Here is a 25108-nt window from a genome sequence, read left to right on the forward strand (position 1 = left end):
CCAACATATGGTCCAGATTTGTCCCTAATTGAGCATTTGTGGGACGAGCTCAACGTCCCATATGATGTCGCCCAACTCACACAGGCCCTTATTCAAGAGTAGAATAATATCCCATAAAAATGAAAATTTTGATGGGGTCAATGTTAAAAAGAGTAAGAGAAGCGACTGAAGCCAGGGGTGGGCACAAACGCTACCAATTTGGATCAGAAAACGGTATATGGTACCTTTGTTCTAATGCTATTCCAGTAAATGTCATCTTTGATAGGACAACAAAAATCTTCAAACTGTAATCAGGAATAATAATAAAAAAAACTAGGAACCCAAACAATGAACTAATTATCAATAAATTAAGTAAAATAATAACTATTGAAAATAAATCTGCAGGTATGTTTTTCTTTACGCTAGTATATCGTAACTTTTTGTAGAGATCCCATACAAAAGTAAATTCAATGAGACTGGGGCATTAAGTTGCAGTTTAGAAATAGACTCGAAAATCTTCTTTACAACCTCACACCTGTCATAAAAAATGCTCCCATAGTCTCGCAGATGAGGAAGGCTTTTATCAACTTGTATATTTCAGGATCTTCGGAATAAAGGTTCTGACTCCAGGATGTGGCCAAACTTTGTATATAGTGTTTATGTGTAAAACATTTTAATAGCATCTTCTTTAGTGCTATTGATACGAAATATATTTAGAAAGAGCAGGTAACCTCTTGCCAAAAATGTACATTCCATGATTCCAGGGGTAGGGTGTTAGTTCCCGAGTGAGGCCAAAATTATTATAATGGCTAAGGTGTTTATCAAGCTCATATACAGTATATATTGCAACATGGTTAACAGTTTCAGGACATTGTTTCCCATCCATATATTATATTTCCTTTCAGAAAATAATTTCTTAATAGTTTTGTGAAAATAAAGAATAATGCACGAACTTCTTCTCTTGTTCCTCCTTATTAACATTACAGACAGAATTCCTTTTCAGTACTTTCGGTACTTTGATTTATTCTAAAGCAAAATTATTGGAATACAGACAAAGACATCATGTATCAAATTCGAGACTCAGGCACAGATAATACAATAAACACTACATTCGAAATCTACGTTCACTTTACACTGCATTTTCTAACCACACCAAAATATGGACTGATAATCAAGTGGAGATTTAGGTCAATCAGAGTAATCATCGGTATATGTTATGTAAAGTAAACATGAGGCTAGTTTGTACACAATGGGTAGTATTTTGTAAACAATTGTATATGGAAGAACAAATATTGCTATGTCAGGTTTGTCTTACCAAAATAAGGTATAATATCATAACTTCCATGTAAGGAATATTCAAATTACTGTGGAATCATTAGAATTCGTGGTGGCTCAATTTTCGTGGAATTCGTGGGTACTCATCACCTACGAATTTACATCCTCAACGAATAAAGACAACTATATTTTGCTTGAGTTATCTTTCTTACAAATATATAAATCCACGAAATTACATCCCCACGAACCCGTAAAAATTCAGCAATCCACGAAAACTGGCCCCCACGAATTGAAATGATTCTACAGTAGATCATTACGTTATAAGGATGAAGCAATTAACCGTGAGAATGTATATCACGGTAATATCATGTTACGGTTCGTTACACGATACTTTACACTATACCACGGTTAGGTACTCTTGGTCCGGGTTAATTTGAACTGTTCAAATTCGCTTTAAGATTATGTTGTGAAAATGATTTCCGGAAATGAAAACTGTGGTGCAAACCAAGTCGCTGAATTATTTCTCGTCCTGCGAGCCATTAAGCTCCAATGTGGGAGCATTTATGATATGCAGTTGTAACAGAAAGGTGCAATTAAATGATACCAAAACTAGTGTTATTGTTCATTTGTTATTATTCATAGCATGTTCAAAAATATCGTGATACGTATCGTATTTTCAGGACTGTATCACAATACATATCGTATCATGGGGCAAGCGTATTGTTGCACCCCTATTACATGTACAGCGATAAATTCATTTATCTACACTGGATAGAACAAGTAATATCAAATAACTAGTTCACATTGTGGTCCTCTGTAAAACATAGATAAAAGAATAGAAAATAGATAGTATAAAATGAAACATATGCAAAAAATTTATATATGATATCACTGAAATAAATAAATAAATAAGATGCAATAGAACTACATTTTCAGAATAACACACCAGTCCTGAGAAATCTTATATTGATGGGAAGTGAAGGATATGTACAAAACTGTTTTGAAATTAAAATCTTTCAAATTTTCCTGAGTAAAAATAAAACAAACGAAATTAGGAAGATAAGGTCATAATGAGCTTTTATGTCATATTTGGATAGACCCACAAAAACTCTCTTTTTAGGATATTTAAAAAATATATCGGAACTCAAGTTTCCATTATTTCACCACACGTGTTATAGCTGGTGGAATTTATTGTTTGGTTGAGTCACATCGTTTGGATTCGAATTTACTATTACATAGTAAAAGTGCAGGGTATCCAAGTTCGCTGACAAACATAAAAATGGTATAAAATTCTACCTTGTATTCTAAAATATTCATACAAAATCAATCTACATCATTACCAAAGTTCATTCCGAAACTCCATACATTTCCAAGATATGCAGAAATCAATTCAGAAAAAAAACCGCTCATTATATTTTACTCGAAATTGACCTGGCTCCTGGCACTGTACCACTAAACAGAATGTTTGTGAATTGTAACAAGCAATTGCATAGAATTTGCAACATTATATACTGTAGCTACTGACCGGGTTCGAGGACAGAAGCTGTTTGTTTGACACAAAAACATATCTGTTGCCCGAATCCATAGGCTTAAAGCAACAGATCGAGGGTTAAACAAAGCAAATGTCGTCCGCGGACACAGTCTATATTACATTCAAAGTCGGTTAAAGTGCGCCAAAACCATTTTCCTTGTCACAAACGCTTTCTGACGACAGAAAACCACAGTTTAATTGTATTTGGGGGTTCAATTAAACATCAAGATGTGGCAGGTTAGTAAATAGAGATATTTTGATGTATTGATCATAACTGTTTTTATACACCTTCATTTTTATGTCAAAATTGTTTTTTACATACCCAAAGTCCTAAATGATAATCAATACTTACATTACTTTGATTCTGCTCTGCATTTCATCTAATAAATTATGTATTCTATCATCAGTCAAATCAGTAAAACCTCGCCATTACGTATCAGCAGACAGCAAAATCACGTGACTAGCGTAACCAATAGAAATTGGGCAAACAATTGCTCAGTCAACAGTTCGTAATTGTCAGCTGTCAAATTTTGTCGTTGAACTCAGTTGTGGGGTCTATATATTATGAGTTTTCTACTGCACTAAACTGAGAGTGAGTATAATTATAGGCAATACGAAACATAGAATCGACATTGTATCCATGTTGGGATATTATACACTTAATTTCATCAATGTGGAGCGGGACTCCTTCTAGTTTGATTATATTGTTACTTAAAGATTTGATGCGCAGTATTTGAGCAAGGAGTCCGATAAAAACATCATCAAACGGGAAGTATGGGATGTAAGGCACCACACCGTAAAACCCTTGTACCGCATGCTGGTAAAGGTATATACAGGCACCAGCAATGTATGGTAAGTAACAATCAAAGGGATATTGTTCTTCAGAAATATAGTGCTTACTTTTGACGTAACGGCCAAGAAGGGGTTCTTGAAGCAAATACCCACTATAAAGATAATTATTTTCGCCCATACGAGTTTGTGAAATATAACCTACAGCGTTTGGAATATTCAAATACATATCGTCTACTATTATTATTATATATTGTGCACGTTTGCAGTAGTTAACTACCCAATCAAAGGCCATCTTTATTTTGTGGGCATTGTTATAGTAAGATTCCCGGAAGTCCTGTTGAATTATGTCACTGTAAAATTCATTTTCATAATCCACAAACACTTTATCCAACTTGCTATATCCAAGAAGAAATGCAACTTTGTATCCCCTTTTTCGAGCATCTTTGCCCCACGTGTCTCTGATATATCGCCGTTTTCGGAAGTTATCAGCTTTTGATTTCACAAGAACCACCAGCGGCACCCTTGAACTAGTTTTACACATTCCATGAGGGTTGAAAACATATCTACATCTGTTAATTTCTACGGGATTAACTTCATGGGATTGTATTTTTTCTAGCGATAAGTTCGAGTAGTTTTCAAAATCATTCCGACATAATGAAGGATTTGGGCTCAGGAATCAACTGGTTCAAAACAAAAATTATCAAGACTAGAAACACAAATGACGTAAGCAGAGAAGATGGACATAGAGAACGTTTTCTTAACATCCATTGTGTGAAGCTAAACAAAGTGTACCTTCAATCAAGAAAGATAAAAAGAACTGAATTTATAACCATCTGACAATAACATCTCTATTTTTTTCGCAATTCAGCATACCTATCAAATAAAAATCCTTAGTTTATCAACGTACGATAACTCTCATAACTTCTTTGAATTACAGTCCATATTTAAAACTTTCTATTTGCTTAATCAGATACATTTCACTTATAATCTCCATATGACGTCATAGTGCACTATTGAAGTGCAGGACATCTGAATTCTTATTAAGAAACTAGTGATAGATTATCAGCGGATCAGCAATCCATTTCTTTTCCCAATCCAACCATTGTTTGGCAATCATTGGAGCTGATAGTTTTGAAAAATTCATTGATCCCAAACAAAAATGGATAAAATATTCAAACTTGAAAATTAAGCTTAGCAGAAATATTTTTCACTTCCATTTTCCAGTGTCTAATTTCTTGATTATCTTGGAGGAAGGTACGGGAAATTATCTAAGGACGGTGTCTGGCTGGCAAGTGTGGTTGACATTGATAACAATCATAAACAATAACCAAATACAGTATTTTCAGAATATTGAAGCAAGAAATTTACAGTCCAAAGTGTTTAGTAAGTTTCCATGGTTTATTGATTTGTAGATATCAACCTGTCAGTTTCATTACTCATTCCAATTAAATGGTATACTTCTTATGATTGTATAGGTTACAATAATTAATTATGTTCATATACGTTATAAGGATAATTATTGTAAACATTTTTTGATCAATATACATGTATATTGATTAAAGAAGTGGGGGATTTTAATTTGTACATTTCATGTAATTGAATTATCTCCCTTTGATGATAATATGCTTAATAGTCATATGCCAAACATTTGATATGTTATTTGTTACAGGGTTTTCTTATTTGTTGATCCATAATAAAGAGACCGACAGAGTTGTTGTAATTGTCAAAACAAGTCTGTTACATTTTTGGCGCCCATGTTGGGCCAAGACGGCACAACTCAACTCTACAATGGATCGGACAAGATGTTGTATTTACACTAAGGTGACAGAAAGTCTGTTCGGTGAGCTTATAGACTGTTATGTTTATCATGAACTTAGGCTTAATGCGTTCGTCAGATCATGCATCAGTGACTGTGTTCCATTAACTGCAATTTCTACTAGATTCTGGACCATTTCATCCATGGACCATTTTAGTGCTCTGTAATAGTTTTGCATTGTACATGTATGTAAATATCATTAGTATAGATATTTAGATCAGCTGATCGGTGAGTTAAGGTTATGTGTTAAAAGCCAGCATATATATTGGTTGTCTGTTTTAAATTAAGTTCTTTTCATCTGTATTTACTTTTTGGATACCCATTTACATGAAAGGTGAAGATAACGAATAGTGACCAATCTCATAACTACTACAAACAATACACAATAGAGAGTTGGGCAAACACGGACACCTGGATACACCAGAGGTGGGATCAGGTGCCTAGGAGAATTAAGCATCCCCTGTCGACCGGTCACACCTGCCATGAGCCCTATATCTTGATCGGGTAAACGGAGCTATTGGTAGTCAAAATCGGTGTGCCAAGAACGGCCTAACAATCGGTCTGAAACACGTCAGACAGCAGTTGACCCAATGGCAGGTTGTATTGGCAAACTATATAATAGACTTTACAAAATGCTGATCTTAAACGAGACTGTTGGATCCCCTGTGGCATCAACTTGTTTGTCAGTTGCCTGTTTCGATTTAAAAACTGACCATACGGAGATAAAGCTCTTGCGTATTCAGTTAGTTGAGAGATATAAACACCTTATGCATGTGATAATGGGATATTGTTACGTAGATATGGGAAGTTGACGATGGAGAAGAACTGTCTATGATGTCAAAAGGTCTAGTCATTAATTTATTGTGAGGAATGGTCGTGTAAAGTGTTGAAAATTCATACATTTTGATGTTGATTTGAGAAAAGTTTCGCGATTTCAAGTTGACTAAAAGTTCTTTAAAATGTTTTAGAATCCACATTTGGTTTACACCACCTCTGGCATATGCTGTCGCACAGTACGTTTGATGTTTCTCCTTCACAGATGTTAATAGTTTCGTGAGGAGCAAAGGTAGGGGCGTGGTAGAACATTTACTGCATCCAGCAATGTATCTTTGTTTGTAAGGGTTTTTATGAAGTTTAGGAATCCAGTATAGGTACGGTAACTCAAATTCATCCAACCCATTGACTGGGATATTAAATGTGTCTAAAACTCAAGCATGATTTTGAAGAAGTTCGTCTTTTGAAAGAGCAGTTGGAGTATAGGTACGATTAACATAAGTGGAAGTAATGCCAAGCTCGTTTAAAATGCAGTTGTAATAATGAGACTTACAAGAAAATGTTGTCACAAGCTTTGTCAGCTGGAACCAAAGCCTATTCCTCGTGTAACCTATCTAATTTATTTATCACTTCTGGTTTAGTAAACACAGAAGGATAGATGATACACACTTTTGTTTTCATGTCTAATGCGACATTGTAATGTTCCTCGTATACTTTTAATCCATTCTGACAATGTATCAAGTTCTTTTTTATATTTAGCCCATCGTCTGGCATAATCTTTGACAGAATTCATCAGAGATGAAGTTCTGTCGCCAATTAAAAGACCGAGGTTCTCTGTATTTAGGACCTTTTAGAATAAGTGATTTGAGGTCCTTATTTTCAACTATATCAACATCACCAGTAATGACATGTCCAGCTGGACTATAGTTGAAAGAAGATGAAGAACAAGAACACGTTGGTGGATTACGTATAAGATGGTCTTTATCTAGGCACTGCAAAGTTTGCTTATAATTAAAAAGTTTGGATGCAATAATAGAAATATAGCTGTAGGAAATACAGGGTGTAGACTTGAACTTCAAATAAGTTGGAATACATGACTGAACCCTTTTATGACAGAGAATGTTGCTTATGTATCAAGTTTTTTGTTTTTTTTTCATATTTCATGATAAATACTGTCTCAATTCGATCTTTCATGAATGGTGAAGATAACGAACAGTGATCAATGAGTGATAAAGAGATGGACAAACACGGACCCCTGGATATACGGGAGGTGGGATCAGGTGCCTAGGGAGAGTAAGCACTAGTATCTAAGTACAAAGCAGATGTGGAGGACCGTGTGGTTGTTTTATCTCGAGTTCACAGGGATATATCGAATCGACACATGGATGAAAATGATTATTGTTAGTAAAACGTCGACGATATATCTAAATGTCGAGTGGAAGGCCACAACAAGATATTGTTTCTTCTCGTGTAGAAGCTTTGAAATAAACTCTGCTTAGCAAGAATATAAAAACAGGTAAGCTAACAAAGGAGCATAATGAAAATTCCAACAGACTGTTGTTGGAAGACTTGATCACCAAAGACAACGAAGATATTGTCATCTGTTTCCATCTCTGGATGTTCGAATCTGTCGAATGTATCCCTGTTCAGCGTTCATTATTGGGAATTTCGTGATGCCATCATTTCATTACCATCCTCACAGAATCTTTACAAACAGAACACAAACTGATACAATATTTATGCAAATGATGCATACCATAAATATTTTCTCCATTTTCAAGGCAATATCTTTATTGTTGTGTGTCTTAATTGCAGTGGGTTCTTCTGACCCGATCAATGAATTGCGTTTCTTCATTCCTTCAATGATAGTTTTTAGATAATATCCAGGTATGTCCACGTCCCTCTCATTCTGTGGATCCTGGTTGTAAACACGAAGTAGAATGGATTGCAATATAATTGTAAGGGCGCTGAGAACGACCTGTGTTGTAACGTAGATACTGAACCATGAAATGTTGTCGGCGGATGACGGCATATTTTCACTCAACAGCGTAGCGTACACCGCAAAGGTCAGAAAAATAGCCATTGACATTCCGATTTTTTCACCCGTTACAATAGGAAGCACGAAACAGAAAATGTTGATGATGGACAGGAGATCTATGGGCAACATTACCATAAGGATTTGCCATACCTGGACGTCGGCGTATATTTATAGTGAAAACCAAAGAGTAATCCAAAGACTGGTTATTTTTGGCTTTTATGCTTCGAATTTTTTTCTCTGCAGACACCAAACTTCATTCGCCATTGTATACTACGCGTGATGTATCAAACAAAGAGTAATTTTCATTCATTTCTAATTGATGTATTGCCGATATCAATGACATAAATTCAAAAGTGCATCTCTGCTCGTCGAAAGGATATTTCTGTAAATTAATTTTGCACTGAATGGTACTTTTAACTGTCTTGTATAAAGATACACCCCCTGTGTAATAAATGAAGACTTCGTTTTCTTTCACAGATGTATAAGTTATACAGCTCGTACCAGCGATCTCATTAACATTACAAATACATGGAACCCATAATATCTTTTCAGTTGGCACCCGAAGATATTCAATTTCATATTCAGATGTATTCCAGCTTAGGTACTCATCTTTCCACATATAATGCAACCAGAGGACAGATGAAAATGTCTGTGATTTCTCGTCGACTTTATCTATGTTGTACAGAGAAAGTAACATTCCAAACGGAACACTAGTGGTAATATTCACTACAGGTTTGCGATACCGATTATATCCCTTGAAAAGCATGTTTTGTAAAGCAGTTTCCGTGTCCACATGTCCGATGTTTTGACCAATGGAGAATGGTAGAAGGACAAGAAGAGATATCGTACATGTAAAAAGACCCATCTCATTGGGAAACACACTGCAACAACTGATGTCTGTAAAGACTCGTCTCATCGAGATTCAATTATACTGCAACCATCAGGAGACCAAAGCAAATGTTTAATGTCTCATCAACTAGTGATATTGGATTGAATCTCCAAAGACTATGCGCAATCCATTAATATTATCTCTGCTCTACCACGATGTATTAAGGTAATCGGTCGATAAATGCATCATTGAGATGAAATGTAAATATAAATATGAGGGAATATCAGCTTCTTTTAAGGACAGACTTTTCATTCTATACGACATGCTCTTCCAATGGTATATACTGCAATCTTCTAGGATAATTGAATTTACAAGTGGATAACGTACTGCAATAAGTGTATTACACGTATTGGGATACTCGTTGCAATGTAGAAACTAAATTGAACCTAGGCCTGTTCAACTAATGCGACACGTAAAGTAAACTTCGCGTGTGACTTAAGGTCATGTGTAAGAATTATTCAGAAAAATGAAGCTTTATATCCTATTGTTTTGGGTGTAGTTCATTTATTAATATTACAAAACTAAAGACACTTTTCAAGTACCACAACATATCTACGCCTCCTGTACTTTCACTTCGCATGTTTACTTAAGATGTCAATGGTCATATGACGTCATTTGATGATCATAAATCGACACGGCGCACAGCCAGTTGTACATAAACCAATAAAAACATGAAATGATAGAAATGTTTAATTTTTTATAGAATCGAGTATTCACTGTCCAAATTGCATCATCCGCATGCAAATAAGTTAAAAATGGCCCGCAAGATGAAAACCAACCCCTGCACTTTGTTTATTTGTGTTTTTTCTCGAGTTCAGTGTGTTCTTCAAGAATATTTCAAGATTTGGACAGTGATTTCTAGATAAAGCCTTCTTCAAAGCTTTCAAATAATCTCATGGTATCACAATACATTTATTTTCCACTTACCATCGTCCAGTTTTATCTTCGATTTGCATGTAAACACGCTATCTAATTAATATTCAAACGCAGCACTGATGTAGAATATTGATCCAAAATTAGATACTGGAAAGGGAAGTAACACGGCGGGAAAATTACAATTTATTATGTATTGTAAATATATACATGTACGCAGGACAACCAATGTATCTTAACCAAGAAACATTTACTTTAGTTTTAATCTTTTAATTCTCTCTCTCTCTCTCTCTCTCTCTCTCTCTCTCTCTCTCTCTCTCTCTCTCGTTTATTCGCCAATCAAGGTTCCTTGGGGAAAGGGAGGGGGCATGTACAGCAATGGAAATAAAAACCAATCATTCAGAATTATTAATACTATCAGAGTTCACACTTCTGCACTACACATATCTATAATTATATATGAAATACTGATTGCAGACAAGATTTAAATTAACAACTTGATATATACAGTAAAATAGCCCAACTGCTTCACACATCAGTTTCTGAGACAGCGGATAAGTGTGTTGTGTGAATACATAATTAAATTGTAATCAAATCAGTATAATTACAGTTTAGTAAGTACAGTATGCAAGTATAAAACACATGTGCATGTAGGATCCAGTTGTTCTGAATGTTTTATGCTAATGCAGAGAGGTTAAGAATAGCTAAGAATTGCTAAGAATAGAATGATTATATAAATGAAAACAATTAATTGTATGAAGTGTTCAGTACAAAAGGTAATGGTATTCATGAATTGTTGACTTGATTACAGGGGCACCAATGGGACAGTGCCTGTTGACAGTCTGGTAATAAACGTATTGTACCGGACTGTTGGTCTTGTACTCCCAGTAATCAAGACAGTTATATTTAACAACTAATTTCAGAAACATTTTAAACTCTAGTTTGTATTCAAACATTGTACGTTTGTAACGACATGATAATAACGGAGCAGATCAAAGATCTGTTTACAATCAGATTGTTTAGATTCCAATTTTAAACCTCATGAATGAATGACAGTGTGATTACCCCCCCCCCTTCTTTTTTTTATTTTACCCTATCGTCGTCAGGGATCATTAGAAGGGAGCTGGTTTTAATCAGACTACACATATAAATATACATGTACTATATCTATCTTCGATCTAGGCCTAAAACGAAATAATTCCTTAAATGTGATTGTGTTAAACAAGTGTGTAATATATGTATTACATGTATTAAAAAATATTTCTTTGCTTTAGTATGAATATAATAACACACCAGTATCTATCTATCTATCTATCTATCTATCTATCTATCTATCTATCTATATATATATATATATATATATATATATATATGAAAATTTAATCTGATGCAAAGAAGTATGCAATTAATTTCACAGAGATCGGTGCGGTGTTGAATTCTCTGCATTACCTCGAACACATCATATGTGATAGCCATAGGTACAGCAAGTTCTTATATTTCTGAGCTTAATAACATATCAAACTCAGTGCGTTATTTGTAACTGACGATTCGCGGTGCAAATTATGCGCTGATCCAGGAATATAGTCTCGGATGTCAATCCTTGCATTTGGGCGGTGTCTGAACAAGGTTACAAACATGCAGTATCTACTAAATAGATGTAGAATATATACAAAAATATGATACACTACATGCATGTTTTCATGAAACACTGTTTAAGGGTGGTTGTCTATATCTGGACCCATGCTGCCCTTGCAATGAAACACAGTTTAGGGAAGGGGATAACTTAATTTGATCGTTTTAAAAACGATGAAAATGTCATGGAGTTATTACTTTTCAAGTTGAGTGGGTTGGGTAGGAGTCTGGACCCATGCAGCATCTGCTCACAAGCTACCGCAAAACCAGATGTGACACATATTCCTCCACTACTTCGGGAGGGGGTATATTTTTCCATTTTTAAGAAATATTCTTAAGTCATCATTGAAAATAAAGATAAGTGGCTGCAGTGTGTAAAATATTTAGTTCACCAATTGGGTGTCAATCTTTTTACTTCATATGACACCCCCCCCCCACTCTCAAATACTTTTTATCACTTGACCATGAAAATGTAGAACGATTAAAATTTGAAGTACTCAGTCAATGCAAAGTAATTCAAAGTGAATTTCAATTAAGTTTCAATAAAACTATTTTTCATTTTGTTTTGTGTTTAATTGAAAACATTCATAGAACACACGATTAGATGCTTTTTCAGCAGTCATTTTCTTCATATTAAAACTTGACAGTTTACTAAAGTTCATACGAACAAATGTAGATGACAACTCACATCACTGATGCAATTAGTGGATATCCTGGTTTGACCACTATGTACAGTGTAGTAACCAGCTGATGGAGGTAAATATTATCCACTGGAGTCAATATGGCCGTCATCTGTGGGTACTAAATGGAAAAAAGAAGAAAGTTGCCAGTCAAAAATATTTAAAACACAGTACTGTAGGTCTAAGTGTTCAAGTTTATATGTGAATTATACCATAAAAACATTCAAATTTCATATCATACAGCAATATCAAAACATGCTTCATATGAATTTTCTTTTAATTTATCATTTTGAAGAAATTAATATTGACTAGATGGAAATAATGCCAATATTTATGTATATCTAGTGCCTGATTGGATTACTTAAAGTTTGTAAAAAGTACCTTGTATATACATTTGTGGTCACTGCTCTAGAGATGTGGAAAATTGGAAATATGCTCTTTGAAAAGTTCATATTCTTGTTGTGGTATCATGCACATCTGTAAATAGCATTATCTCATATTATAAATGCATATGCTGCAAACATTCAATGCATTGAAGAAGGGTCTCAAATACACATAAAAAATGTGGGCAATTAGTATGCATTCAGAGTCTTTTATTTTTCTTCCATTTATTCAAACTGTGGTGTAAGCGAAAATATCCCAAGTTTATTTTTTTTCTAGTATATCACTTGATAAAATTAATTGTGACTGTAAATCTAGAGCATTAAAATTAATGTCGTTACACGTGCATTTGTACAAGATATTACCACAGGTACCTGATGCACTGATACTACCCTCCCCCCTTTGGAAATATTTTTTGCAGCGGTAAATCTGAAATGTGCTGATTCCCTGTCTAACTCATTTCTCTTTCGATTTTTAAAAGTACTGTAATCGTTTCACACTTTTTTGTAAGCTTTAGAGAGTGGCCTTGTATGGGTATAAAAAAATAAGCACAAATCACAAATTTTGTAATAAATCATAGGATGGCTAATGTTATACATGCAATACTATTTCATATATACAGTTTGACGTCATATGTACATGCCAAATCTATATAAACATTTTTACAAATATGCATATGAACTGTTAGTATTTAGTTTGTCATCATTATACTTATCTCATCATTGTGTAACATGATTGTATGCCAACATGCTTGGTGGATCAATAAATAAATTAAATCATACCGGTAGAATCTTACAAAAAGCGTGAAAGGATTGATGAATCGAAAGAAGGATGAGATAGACAGGAATCGACTTATTTCAGAGAAATTATAGCAAGAAAAAAATCAAAAGAAAGAGTGGGGGGGGGGGGGTCATGTAATATCCATACTTTAAGTGCCTGTGGATTTTGCTGCCTAGATACTCGCCTGTACTCATGATTATATAAACAAACAACAACTGGTACCATTTGATAATCAGTTCTCTAACATATAGGCCTATTTTGCGTGTGTGCACCCAATATGTTACACATCAGCTACGTGTGACGTGTGCAGTATGTAAACAAAGAACATCAAAGTATGTACATAGAAGATTTTGCGTGTGTGCACCTAATTCTAGGCCTATACACATCGGTGACGTGGCAGTATGTAAACAAAGAACTATATACTACCTCTAAAGTATTGAGTCAATGTATAAAACGCAGTAAATGTTGTCTACTTTCATTGTTGACAACCTTGGTTTTAGGTATTCATACATCATTATTTTAATTACAAGAGGTTACCTTGTTTTTTCCGATTTCAAAGTTATACAGCTGACATCTTCTGAACGTCGTCTTTGCCATGTGCCTAGTAAGCGTATTTTAGACGCTGATTCCAACCATACGACAAACTTCACCAGGGTATTTCTCATCATAATGCCTTGTGATGTGTTGTCAAATCAGGGAAATTTTACATATTTTAAGCGTGGAATAAAGGCAATATTCCGATATATTTTTATATGATCCTAAAAATAGAGTTTGTGTTTGTGTATCCAAATATGGATGATCAAGGCGGGGCAACTGTCATGACGTATCAGTTCATTATGATCTCATTATCATACCTAGTTCATTCGTTACCTTAAGTGTCCTGAGTTGCATTTATATTATCCTTTATAGATCAATATTTACAACAAATTGTGAACATTGAAACAACTATCTCCCTAAAATGCATTGAACTCCTGATCATATTATACCATGCAATCATTTTCACAGTTGATAATTCCGTACATAAGCAAGGCCAGTTACAGTTCTCTACATGCAAATGTGAATCTAAGAAACTCTTTATTCTAAAATCAATACATTCATATAATTTTTTAAAAAGTGTGCTGTTGTTCATTTGCAATTCACTGTGCATAGGTTGCTATGGAAACCTAAATATCAAATTTTCCATAGCAACCGTTGTCACACATAAATATTATTTTGCTTTAAAATCCAAGATTATCAGTATGCCACGTTCTACATGATTCTTACAGAGACTAGTACTTTTAAAAATGCACTACATTACGTCATACGATGACATCACACGGACAGTGAATACCCAACACACTCTGAATAGATCTAGCGGAAGATATGCCCTCGGAGATAAACTGGAAAACAATAACGATACTGTGTAGAGAAGTTTGTTTATTCTCATACTAATATTGCCTCAATTTATATCTAGTGCATTTCTACCACAGAGGTCGTTTTGTTGACATAATTTGTTTTCCTCAGTTAGCAAGTAATACACGACGTCATCATGTTACGTCATAGTCAAACTACGGGGTAGGGTGGGGCCAACATAGGGAGCCCTGAGGGTAGGGTGGGGCCAACATAGGGAGTCCTGGGGGTAGGTTGGGGCCAACATAGACAGCCCCGGGGTAGGGTGGGGCCTCAATAGGGAATCAAAGTTTTACATGAACAGATAAACACAAAGTAAATTTAAACGACAGGAAATGCAGACATCAGTACATCCTAGTAAACTCGAAATGAATGGATATTTTATTGAACATAGGCGCAAACTAATGGAACAGTGTGTTGATTGCTAATTAGTAAGGATGACCAACTCCTGTTGAGGTTCTGAACAAGGCGTTTATTCAGCAAAGTATATATAAAGTTGCTTGAAAAGAAAGCCCTGTAACAATTGTATAACAATCATCAAACATATGTATAAATCATAACATACAATATTACTTTTACAGACTAATTGATATACAATTAATGGTAGCAATATTTACATACTTCAAGGGAGATAACTTTGTCTTACACAGAGTGCTATACATGTAACATTAGATACACAAATGCATCTCCCAATATTTACTCTTGCCTATGGAAAAAATATTTAATGTACACTTATGCTTATCATAATATAAACATTACAGTTATTACTTTGATATAAAATATCCATTATGAGAAATATTTAAGTCAGTAACTCAAAATACTCAAACATACCATTCTATGGGAATAGGCCAATATAAACAATGGTGAACTGCCAATTTACTCCACAGCAAAATGGGACATCCAGGCAGAGACCGAACGACTTCACTTATCACTGAACACTTCTATTGGCCAAGGATGAGGAACGACATCCAAAGATGGATAGAGGAGTGCGACCGATGTATGAAGTTCAACACTCCTACGAACCAGAAAGCTGCACTAGTCAACATCCAAACGTCATTCCCCCTTGAACTGGTATGCATGGATTATCTAACCATCGAGCCATGTAAAGGTGGAGTCCAAAACATCCTAGTCATGACGGATCACTTTACCAAGTTTACAGAAGACTGGAACCAGACTGCCAAGACCACTGCTGATGTTTTTTTTAACAACTTCGTCATTCCCTACGGACTTCCAACGAAGATCCACTCAGACCAAGGAGCAAACTTCATGAGCAAGCTACTTCAGGAGCTTTGCAGTTTGACAGGAATTTCAAAATCCCGTACCACTCCTTATCATCCACCACTCCTTATCATCCAATGGGAAACGGCATCACAGAGAGGTTCAACCGAACACTTATTTCTATGCTAGGTACATTACAACAGGATGAAAAAGCAAACTGAAAAGCCCATATAGGACCGTTGGTGCATGCTTACAACAGCACAAAGCATGAAACGACAGGATTCTCTCCGTTTTACTTGATGTTCGGCAAAGAGCCAAACTTACCCGTAGATTTGGTATTTGGTTTGGACCAAGGAAACAAATCTACAAGTACATCCAAGTACATCAACGGCCTGAAGCAACGACCTGAAGCAACGGCCTGAAGCAACGACCTGAAGCAACGGCTGGAGAATGCTTATGAAGTAGCCAACACAGCCATATAGAATAAGCAGAGTCGTCAGAAGTACAACTACGACATGAAGACAAAGGGAGTGAATTTACAGGTTGGAGACCGGGTATTGGTTAAAGTTGTTTCATTTGATGGGAAGCATACGATTTCTGATCGATGAGAAGATCACCCCTACATCATAATGGAACAGCCTAACAGAGATATACCCGTGTTTAAAGTGAAGAGAGAGGATGGGCAGGGCAGGTGTAGGATTTTACATAGGAATTTATTACTTCCTATAGGTTCAAGATTACCAGCGCCAATTCCAAAACCCAGATGTAGGATCACGAAGAAAAAGGAATCTACTGAATCCAGTGTATCCAGTGATACAGAGGATATCAACAGTGGAGGTTCGTTTTCTGAATTTGAGTTTGCTTTAGGTACCGTACCACTAACAGAGAGACTCCAGATGACCAGAAGGAGGACGCTCCTGATGACGTCATAGTCATATCGCATGAGGAACCTGGTCCAGAGTCAGAAATAATGTCAGAGACGCCAGATGGTTTATCAGAATTATCCATTGAGGAACCTGATCCTGAGGATGACGAAAACCAGTCTGAGCCAGATCCTACTCTTCCAAATACACCACAACCTCCCCCAAAAATTCACAAGAGTTCGAGTAAAACCAAAGTGGACCAAAGATTATGTAATGTCACAGCAGTTGACCATACCAGATTGGATGCAGAGAGCCACTTACTTACAGAAACTAATAAATACTGGAACCTTACAAGACAGACTCTTGGCAAATCAGGCGCTTGTAAGTATAGTTTCTGGTAAGTGATGTTTTAATTGTACATTTATCATTTTATGTCGATATTTTTCAGTTTATAACTCTACCGTCAGTCACATTTTGGTTCCTGGGATGGCGCGGACGCCATTCTTGCATCGGGAGGAGAATGTGGCAGTCATTTCTTATCTGATATGTATATAATGCATTTATATATGCATTGTTATTATTTCATTTTATTTCAATTTAACATCAATGTTATGTGTATTGAATTATATAATCCTTTAATGGATCTGCAATTCAATATCCGGTCAAGCATAGCACTTAGTGAGTTCTTTGGTATAGAGTGCCTGAGGTGCCTAATTATGTCTTGGTCAAGTTGTCCATAAGTATTTTAATTTCATTGGTGTTTTAGTTTTGTGTCTTGCGTTTTTATTTGTTTTGGGATTTGTTCCATCCAAAAGTTCTTTGTGTCTTTGTCTGAAAATTGAAGTGACCAGTCCATAGATCAGTATATAAGTTTTGAATTGACATAGACCTGATAGTACTACCTGAGACTGACTTTTCCTCTCATTTGGTAAGTTACTAAGTTTATCACTAATGCTAATATACTTCTAATATATATATATATATACAGTACCCGCAACGTTATTCTTGACATGATAAACGATAGAACACGATACACGCACGATAGGATAGGATACACGCACGATACGATAGGATACACGATAAACCTGATAAACGCAAAACCTGATAAACGATCTTCACGATAGACCTGATAAACGCAAAACACGATAAACGATCTTCACGATAAACGGAAAACCTGATAGAAATGTTGTAAATTTAGAAACGGTTTAGACGGAACGAAATTTTGATACCTACAACATAATTACATTATGTTTACATTATGTTGATAATAATATTGAAGGATTTCAATGTTCATTATATACCTACATTACGGACAAAACGGATTTCTTGTTTCCCGCGTTCTCGCGATGGGAAAAAATCTAACGCGGTAATCTATAGGTAACTCAGGAAAACCGTGTTCTCATCGCGGGATGACTATCAGCTACCTGTCCCCGTCGCGGTAACATTTGTTTAAAACATTGATCGGTTTTGTACCATATAATTTCTTTAATCCACGGTCGTACGTTTTTTTTTTTGTTTTTTTTAATGCCATCACAGCTAAAATTTAAAAAAAAAAAATAATAAAATATATACGGCATTGAATTCATTATTTGATATCTATATGAATTTTATCAGCCAATGATTCTAAAACTTATATTGTCACCTAATGTTTAATATATAGATTATACAGGGAATTAACTAAATGTAATATAATGTAGTGATATCATGCTTCAGTAGCTCTCTTATGCTAATGTATATTACCTTGAGTATGAAATAAAACCAAGTAATATTGTGCGTGTAGCGAGGAGGGGGTTATTTTGCATCAAGCTCTAAGTTCACGGCTCATTCAACATCTCAAGTTATTTTCATAACGACCGCTTTAAAAAAAATCAACCGCACTACACCTGTTAGATATTTTTACACTATGATTGATAATTGATAGTCATAAGTAATTGGAACATATTTATTTGAATTGATATTTTGTTAACAAAACATAAATATACTGTTTAAAAAACATAAACAAAACCCGGCTTGTTTTAAATTCGCAATTTTGAAACGCTTAGTGTGTAAAAAAAATTCAAATAATCATCAAAACCAACATAAATTTCCAGTATCTACACGTACAAGTATTGGTACATGTGTACATGTACAAGGTATATAAAAAACAAAACAACGATGACAGCGGAATCGTGCCCAGTTGAGCAGAATTTTGGGGGATGCAACACCCTTGCACCCTTTTAAAACTTAATCTTCTAAATGTGTGAAATACAATGTCCCTGAGAATGTTAGCTGTCAAAACACGGGTGATACACAAAATCAGATATAAGGACGCGCACAAGTTCAGCAGTTGCTATATAAGTAGCATACACGTGAAAAAAAAAAATCGGAAGAAAAAGAACCATTATTAAAATATACATGTATGTGATAAACAATGTAATTTACTGATTTTTCCTTTCAAATCGGAACTCCCTATTTTTCTGTTAGTATTAATTACAAATAACTGTTTCTAGACAGACAAATGTTTATGAACTTCAGAAGGAGCTTTCAGATTTACTGTGCTCGGTTTACTGTCCTACTTTCCAGACTACTTAGAATTAAATTGTGATAAATTTTCACTCTCTCTCTGGACAGACAAATAGCTCTTCTTCTGCCTTAAAATCGACAACTTTATGTTCTCCTTCAAATATACCGTCTTTCCTCGATTCCTAAAAATAGCTTCTTTAACAAAACGAATAGAGGTTTCGGAAAGTATCGTACTTTTTCATTAGATTTTATAAACGATCCCGATAGTTTCCGAAGCTACACGATAAACGATTTTCACGATAAACGGAAAACCTGATACACGCAAAACACGATACACGATAGACCTGATAAACGCAAAACACGATAGAAAACGGAAAACCTGATACACAATAGGATAGGATACACGCACGATACGATAGGATACACGCACGATACGATAGGATACACGCACGATAGAGCACGATAGGAATGTCAAGAATAACGTTGCGGGTACTGTATATATATATATATATATATATATATATATATATATATATAAAATGGTAAATCCTATAATTTTGCATTAAGATTAAGTTCCTATGCACTTCATCCTGAGTAAAAGTATATAGTGAGAGAGAATCATTTATTTTAACTATAAAGTGTAAATACATGTAGTTCAATTGTCTCACTATGATGTATCTTAATTAAGGGCCATATTTTTATGATAATTACATTAGCGGCTAGTTGTAAGTTATTTGATTAACTTGCAGGTTTGAACTTTATATGGTGACATTTGCTTATCACATTGGCAGTTCACCATTGTTTATATTGGCCTATTCCCATAGAATGGTATGTTTGAGTATTTTGAGTTACTGACTTAAATATTTCTCATAATGGATATCTTGCATCAAAGTAATAACTGTAATGTTTATATTATGATAAGCATAAGTGTACATTAAATATTTTATCCATAGGCAAGAGTAAATATTGGGAGATGCATTTGTGTATCTAATGTTACATGTATAGCACTTTGTGTAAGACAAAGTTATCTTCCTTGAAGTATGTAAATATTGCTACCATTAATTGTATATCAATTAGTCTGTAAAAGTAATATTGTATGTTATGATTTATACATATGTTTGATGATTGTTATACAATTGTTACAGGGCTTTCTTTTCAAGCAACTTTATATATACTTTGCTGAATAAACGCCTTGTTCAGAACCTCAACAGGAGTTGGTCATCCTTACTAATTAGCAATTAACACACTGTTCCATTAGTTTGCGCCTATGTTCAATAAAATATCCATTCATTTCGAGTTTACTAGGATGTACTGATGTCTGCATTTCCTGTCGTTTAAATTTACTTTGTGTTTATCTGTTCATGTAAAACTTTGATTCCCTATTGAGACCCCACCCTACTCCGGGGCTGCCTATGTTGGCCCCAACCTACCCCCAGGGCTCCCTATGTTGGCCCCACCCTACCCCGGGGCTGCCTATGTTGGCCCCAACCTACCCCCAGGGCTCCCTATGTTGGCCCCACCCTACCCTCAGGGCTCCCTATGTTGGCCCCACCCTACCCCGGGGCCAAAACTCCAACAATACGAATCTTCACTTTCCGAGAATGCTAAATATATTCCTGAGGAGAAAGTGTTTAATGATACCATAATATTTTTACCATTTCTTAATTATCTCCCCTTTGAAAAAGATCTGATCTTTTATTTAGAGCAATTTGAATTTCCTTTAGTTGAACCTGGTTTGATGCTTTTGAAGAAGTCGAAGGCAAACGGACACAGAATGAGATGGATAGGAGTTGCACAGACTTCCAGACAAACTCTGACAGACACCGGGCTACAGGAAATCAGATATAAGGCGAGTTAAAATTGGTTATGAATACAACAATGAAATTCTCCGTTATTCTAAAAAACAAAAAAGTCATGTGGATTTGTACGAATGTGAGTTAAGACCAACTGTTGGGATTCTATGCAAATAAGATTATTGAAATTCATAACATTCATTTTAAAAAACTTTCTTTATACATAATCTGAGCATGTTCACTTGAGTGTGACATGCACTGCGTAGTTTGACTATGACGTAACATGATGACGTCGTGTATTGCTTGCTAACTGAGGAAAACAAACTATGTCAACAAAACGACCTCTGTGGTAGAAATGCACTAGATATAAATCGAGGCAATATTAGTATGAGAATAAACAAACTTCTCTACACAGTATCGTTATTGTTTTCCAGTTTATCTCCGAGGGCATATCTTCCGCTAGATCTATTCAGAATGTGTTGGGTATTCACTGTCCGTGTGATGTCATCGTATGACGTAATGTAGTGCATTTTTAAAAGTACTAGTCTCTGTAAGAATCATGTACAACGTGGCATACTGATAATCTTGGATTTTAAAGCAAAATAATATTTGTGTAACAACGGTTGCTATGGAAATTTTGATATTTAGGTTTCCATAGCAACCTATGCACAGTGAATTGCAAATGAACAACAGCACACTTTTTAAAAATTTATATGAATGTATTGATTTTAGAATAAAGAGTTTCTTAGATTCGCATATGCATGTAGAGAACTGTAACTGGCCTTGCGTATGTACGGAATTATCAATTGTGAAAATGATTGCATGGTATAATATGATCAGAAGTTCAATACATTTTAGGGAGATAATTGTTTCAATGTTCACAATTTGTTGTAAATATTGATCTATCTAATGAATGTTGATAATTTACCTCACAACTTTGTGTGCGCAAATACTGCAGAAAGGATAATATAAATGTTTGTTTACTTTACGTGTCGCATTAGTTGAACAGGCCTTGGTTCAATTTAGTTTCTACATTGCAACGAGTATTCCAGTAAGTGTAATACACTTATTGGAGTACGTTATCCACTTGTAAATTCAATTATCCTAGAAGATTGCAGTATATACCAATGAAAGAGCATGTCGTATAGAATTATGTCTGTCCTTAAAAAAGCTGACATTCCCTCATATTTATAATTACATTTCATTTCAATGATGCATTTATCGACCGATTACCTTAATACATCGTGGTAGAACAGAGATAATATTAATGGATTGCGCATAGTCTTTGGAGATTCAATCCATTATCACTAGTTGATGAGGCATTAAACATTTGCTTTGGTCTCCTGATGGTTGCAGTATAATTGATTCTCGATGAGACGAGTCTTTACAGACATCAGTTGTTGCAGTATGTTTCCCAATGAGATGGGTCTTTTTACATGTACGATATCTCTTCTTGTCCTTCTACCATTCTCCATTGGTCAAGACATCGGACATGTGGATACGGAAACTGCTTTACAAAACATGCTTTTCAAGGGATATAATCGGTATCGCAAACCTGTAGTGAATATTACCACTAGTGTTCCGTTTGGAATGTTACTTTCTCTGTACAACATAGATAAAGTCGACGAGAAATCACAGACATTTTCATCCGTTCTCTGGTTGCTTTATAGTTGGAAAGATGAGTACCTAAGGTGGAATACATCTGAATATGAAATTGAATATCTTCGGGTGCCAGCTGAAAAGATATGGGTCCCATGTATTTGTAATGTTAATGAGCTCGCTGGTACGAGGTGTATAACTTATACATCTGTGAAAGAAAACGAAGTCTTCATTCATTACACAGGGGGTGTATCATTATACAAGACAGTTAAAAGTACCATTCAGTGCAAAATTAATTTACAGAAATATCCTTTCGACGAGCAGAGATGCACTTTTGAATTTATGTCATTGATATCGGCAATACATCAATTAGATATGAATGAAAATTACTCTTTGGTTGATACATCACGCGTAGTATACAATGGCGAATGGAGTTTGGTGTCTACAGAGAAGAAAATTCGAAGTATACAAGACAAAAATAACCAGTCTTTGGATTACTCTTTGGTTTTCACTATAAATATACGCCGACGTCCAAGTATGGCAATCCTTATGGTAATGTTGCCCATAAATCTCCTGTCCATCATCAACATTTTCTGTTTCGTGCTTCCTATTGCAACGGGTGAAAAAATCGGAATGTCAATGGCTATTTTTCTGACCTTTGCGGTGTACGCTACGCTGTTGAGTGAAAATATGCCGTCATCCGCCGACAACATTTCATGGTTCAGTATCTACGTTACAACACAGGTCATTCTCAGCGCCCTTACAATTATATTGCAATCCATTCTACTTCGTGTTTACAACCAGGATCCACAAAATGATCAGAATGAGAGGGACGTGGACATACCTGGATATTATCTAAAGACTACCATTGAAGGAATAAAGAAACGCAATCCATTGATTGGGTCAGAAGAACCCACTACAATTAAGACACGCAGCAATAAAGATATTGCCTTGAAAATGGAAAAAATATTTATGGTATGCATCATTTGCATAAATATTGTATCAATTTGTGTTCTGTTTGTAAAGATTCTGTGAGGAATGTAATGAAATGATGGCATCACGAAATTCCCAATAATGAACACTGAACAGGGATACATTCGACAGATTCGAACATCCAGAGATGGAAACAGATGACAATATCTTCGTTGTCTTTGGTGATCAAGTCTTCCAACAACAGTCTGTTGGAATTTTCATTATGCTCCTTTGTTAGCTTACCTGTTTTTATATTCTTGCTAAGCAGAGTTTATTTAAAAGCTTCTACATGAGAAGAAACAATATCTTGTTGTGGCCTTCAACTCGACATTTAGATATATCGTCGACGTTTTACTAACAATAATCATTTTCATCCATGTGTCGATTCGATATATCCCTGTGAACTCGAGATAAAACAACCACACGGTCCTCCACATCTGCTTTGTACTTAGATACTTATGCTTACTCTCCCTAGGCACCTGATTCCACCTCCCGTATATCCAGGGGTCCGTGTTAGTCCATCTCTTTATTACTCCTCATTGACCACTGTTAACATCTCAACTCTGACAAATGGGATAACTTGATTTTATCTTTCGTCAACTTCTCATATCTATGTAACGATAAATTACATCATCACCTACATATAGTGTTAATGTCTCTCAACTTATTCGATACGCAAGAGTTTGTTCAGGTTTTGAATCGATCCAGGCTACTGACAAACAAGTTGATGTTACAGGGGTTTGAACAGTCTCATCTAAAGTAAGCTTTTCGCGAATTCTATAGTTGCTATAACCTAGTTTGACTAGACAATCTCTCATTGAGTCAAATGCTGTCCCGTCTTGTTTCATGAAAAAGTAAAGATAACGAGCAGTGATCAATCTCAGAACTCCTACAAGGAATATATAAAGTTAAAAGTTGGACAAACATGGACCTTTGGATATACCAGAGGTAAGATCAGGTGCCTAGGAGGAGTAAGCATCCCCTGTCGATATGGCACACCCGCCGTGAGCCCTATATCTTGGTCAGATATTGTTAGACCGTTCTTTACACACTGATTTTTACCAAGTGCTTTATAAACGCACGAGTCGTCTTACTTCGACCTTGAATTTTCAAGTCAAACCATAATTACATCGTTTCGAATTCTTTCATGTGATTGTGTCTTCTAAAAGTTATTCATATAAGTACCGTATTTCTCGATTCCGTGGGGATCCGGGTTAGAATAGGTCCTTAGTACCCTTACTTGTCTTAAGAGGCGACTAAATGGGGCGGTCCTTCGGATGAGACTGTAAAAACCGAGGTTCCGTGGAACAGCAGGTGTGGCACGATAAAGAT

The 25108-nt window shown here is 35.4% G+C and overlaps 1 protein-coding gene and 1 long non-coding RNA gene across 2 annotated transcripts; one reads left to right on the forward strand and one right to left on the reverse strand.

Annotated features, from left to right (window-relative positions):
• Window positions 1–12168: 12168 nt before the first annotated feature.
• LOC125666786 (uncharacterized) lies at window positions 12169–14208 on the reverse strand. The gene is made up of 3 exons (XR_007366860.2): window positions 13978–14208; window positions 12661–12756; window positions 12169–12400 (listed from the first exon to the last, which is right to left on the reverse strand). It is a non-coding gene; the product is annotated as an uncharacterized LOC125666786 (long non-coding RNA).
• A 1512-nt stretch (window positions 14209–15720) lies between these two features.
• On the forward strand, window positions 15721–20181 carry LOC130051105 (uncharacterized). The gene is made up of 3 exons (XM_056152458.1): window positions 15721–16207; window positions 16905–17291; window positions 20162–20181. The coding sequence occupies exons 1-3, from the start codon at window positions 15721–15723 to the stop codon at window positions 20179–20181; spliced, it is 894 nt and encodes a 297-aa protein (XP_056008433.1).
• The last annotated feature ends 4927 nt before the right edge of the window (window positions 20182–25108 follow it).

Source organism: Ostrea edulis, chromosome 10 (assembly GCF_947568905.1).
Source record: "Ostrea edulis chromosome 10, xbOstEdul1.1, whole genome shotgun sequence".
In the NCBI taxonomy this organism is placed as follows: Eukaryota; Metazoa; Mollusca; class Bivalvia; order Ostreida; family Ostreidae; genus Ostrea; species Ostrea edulis.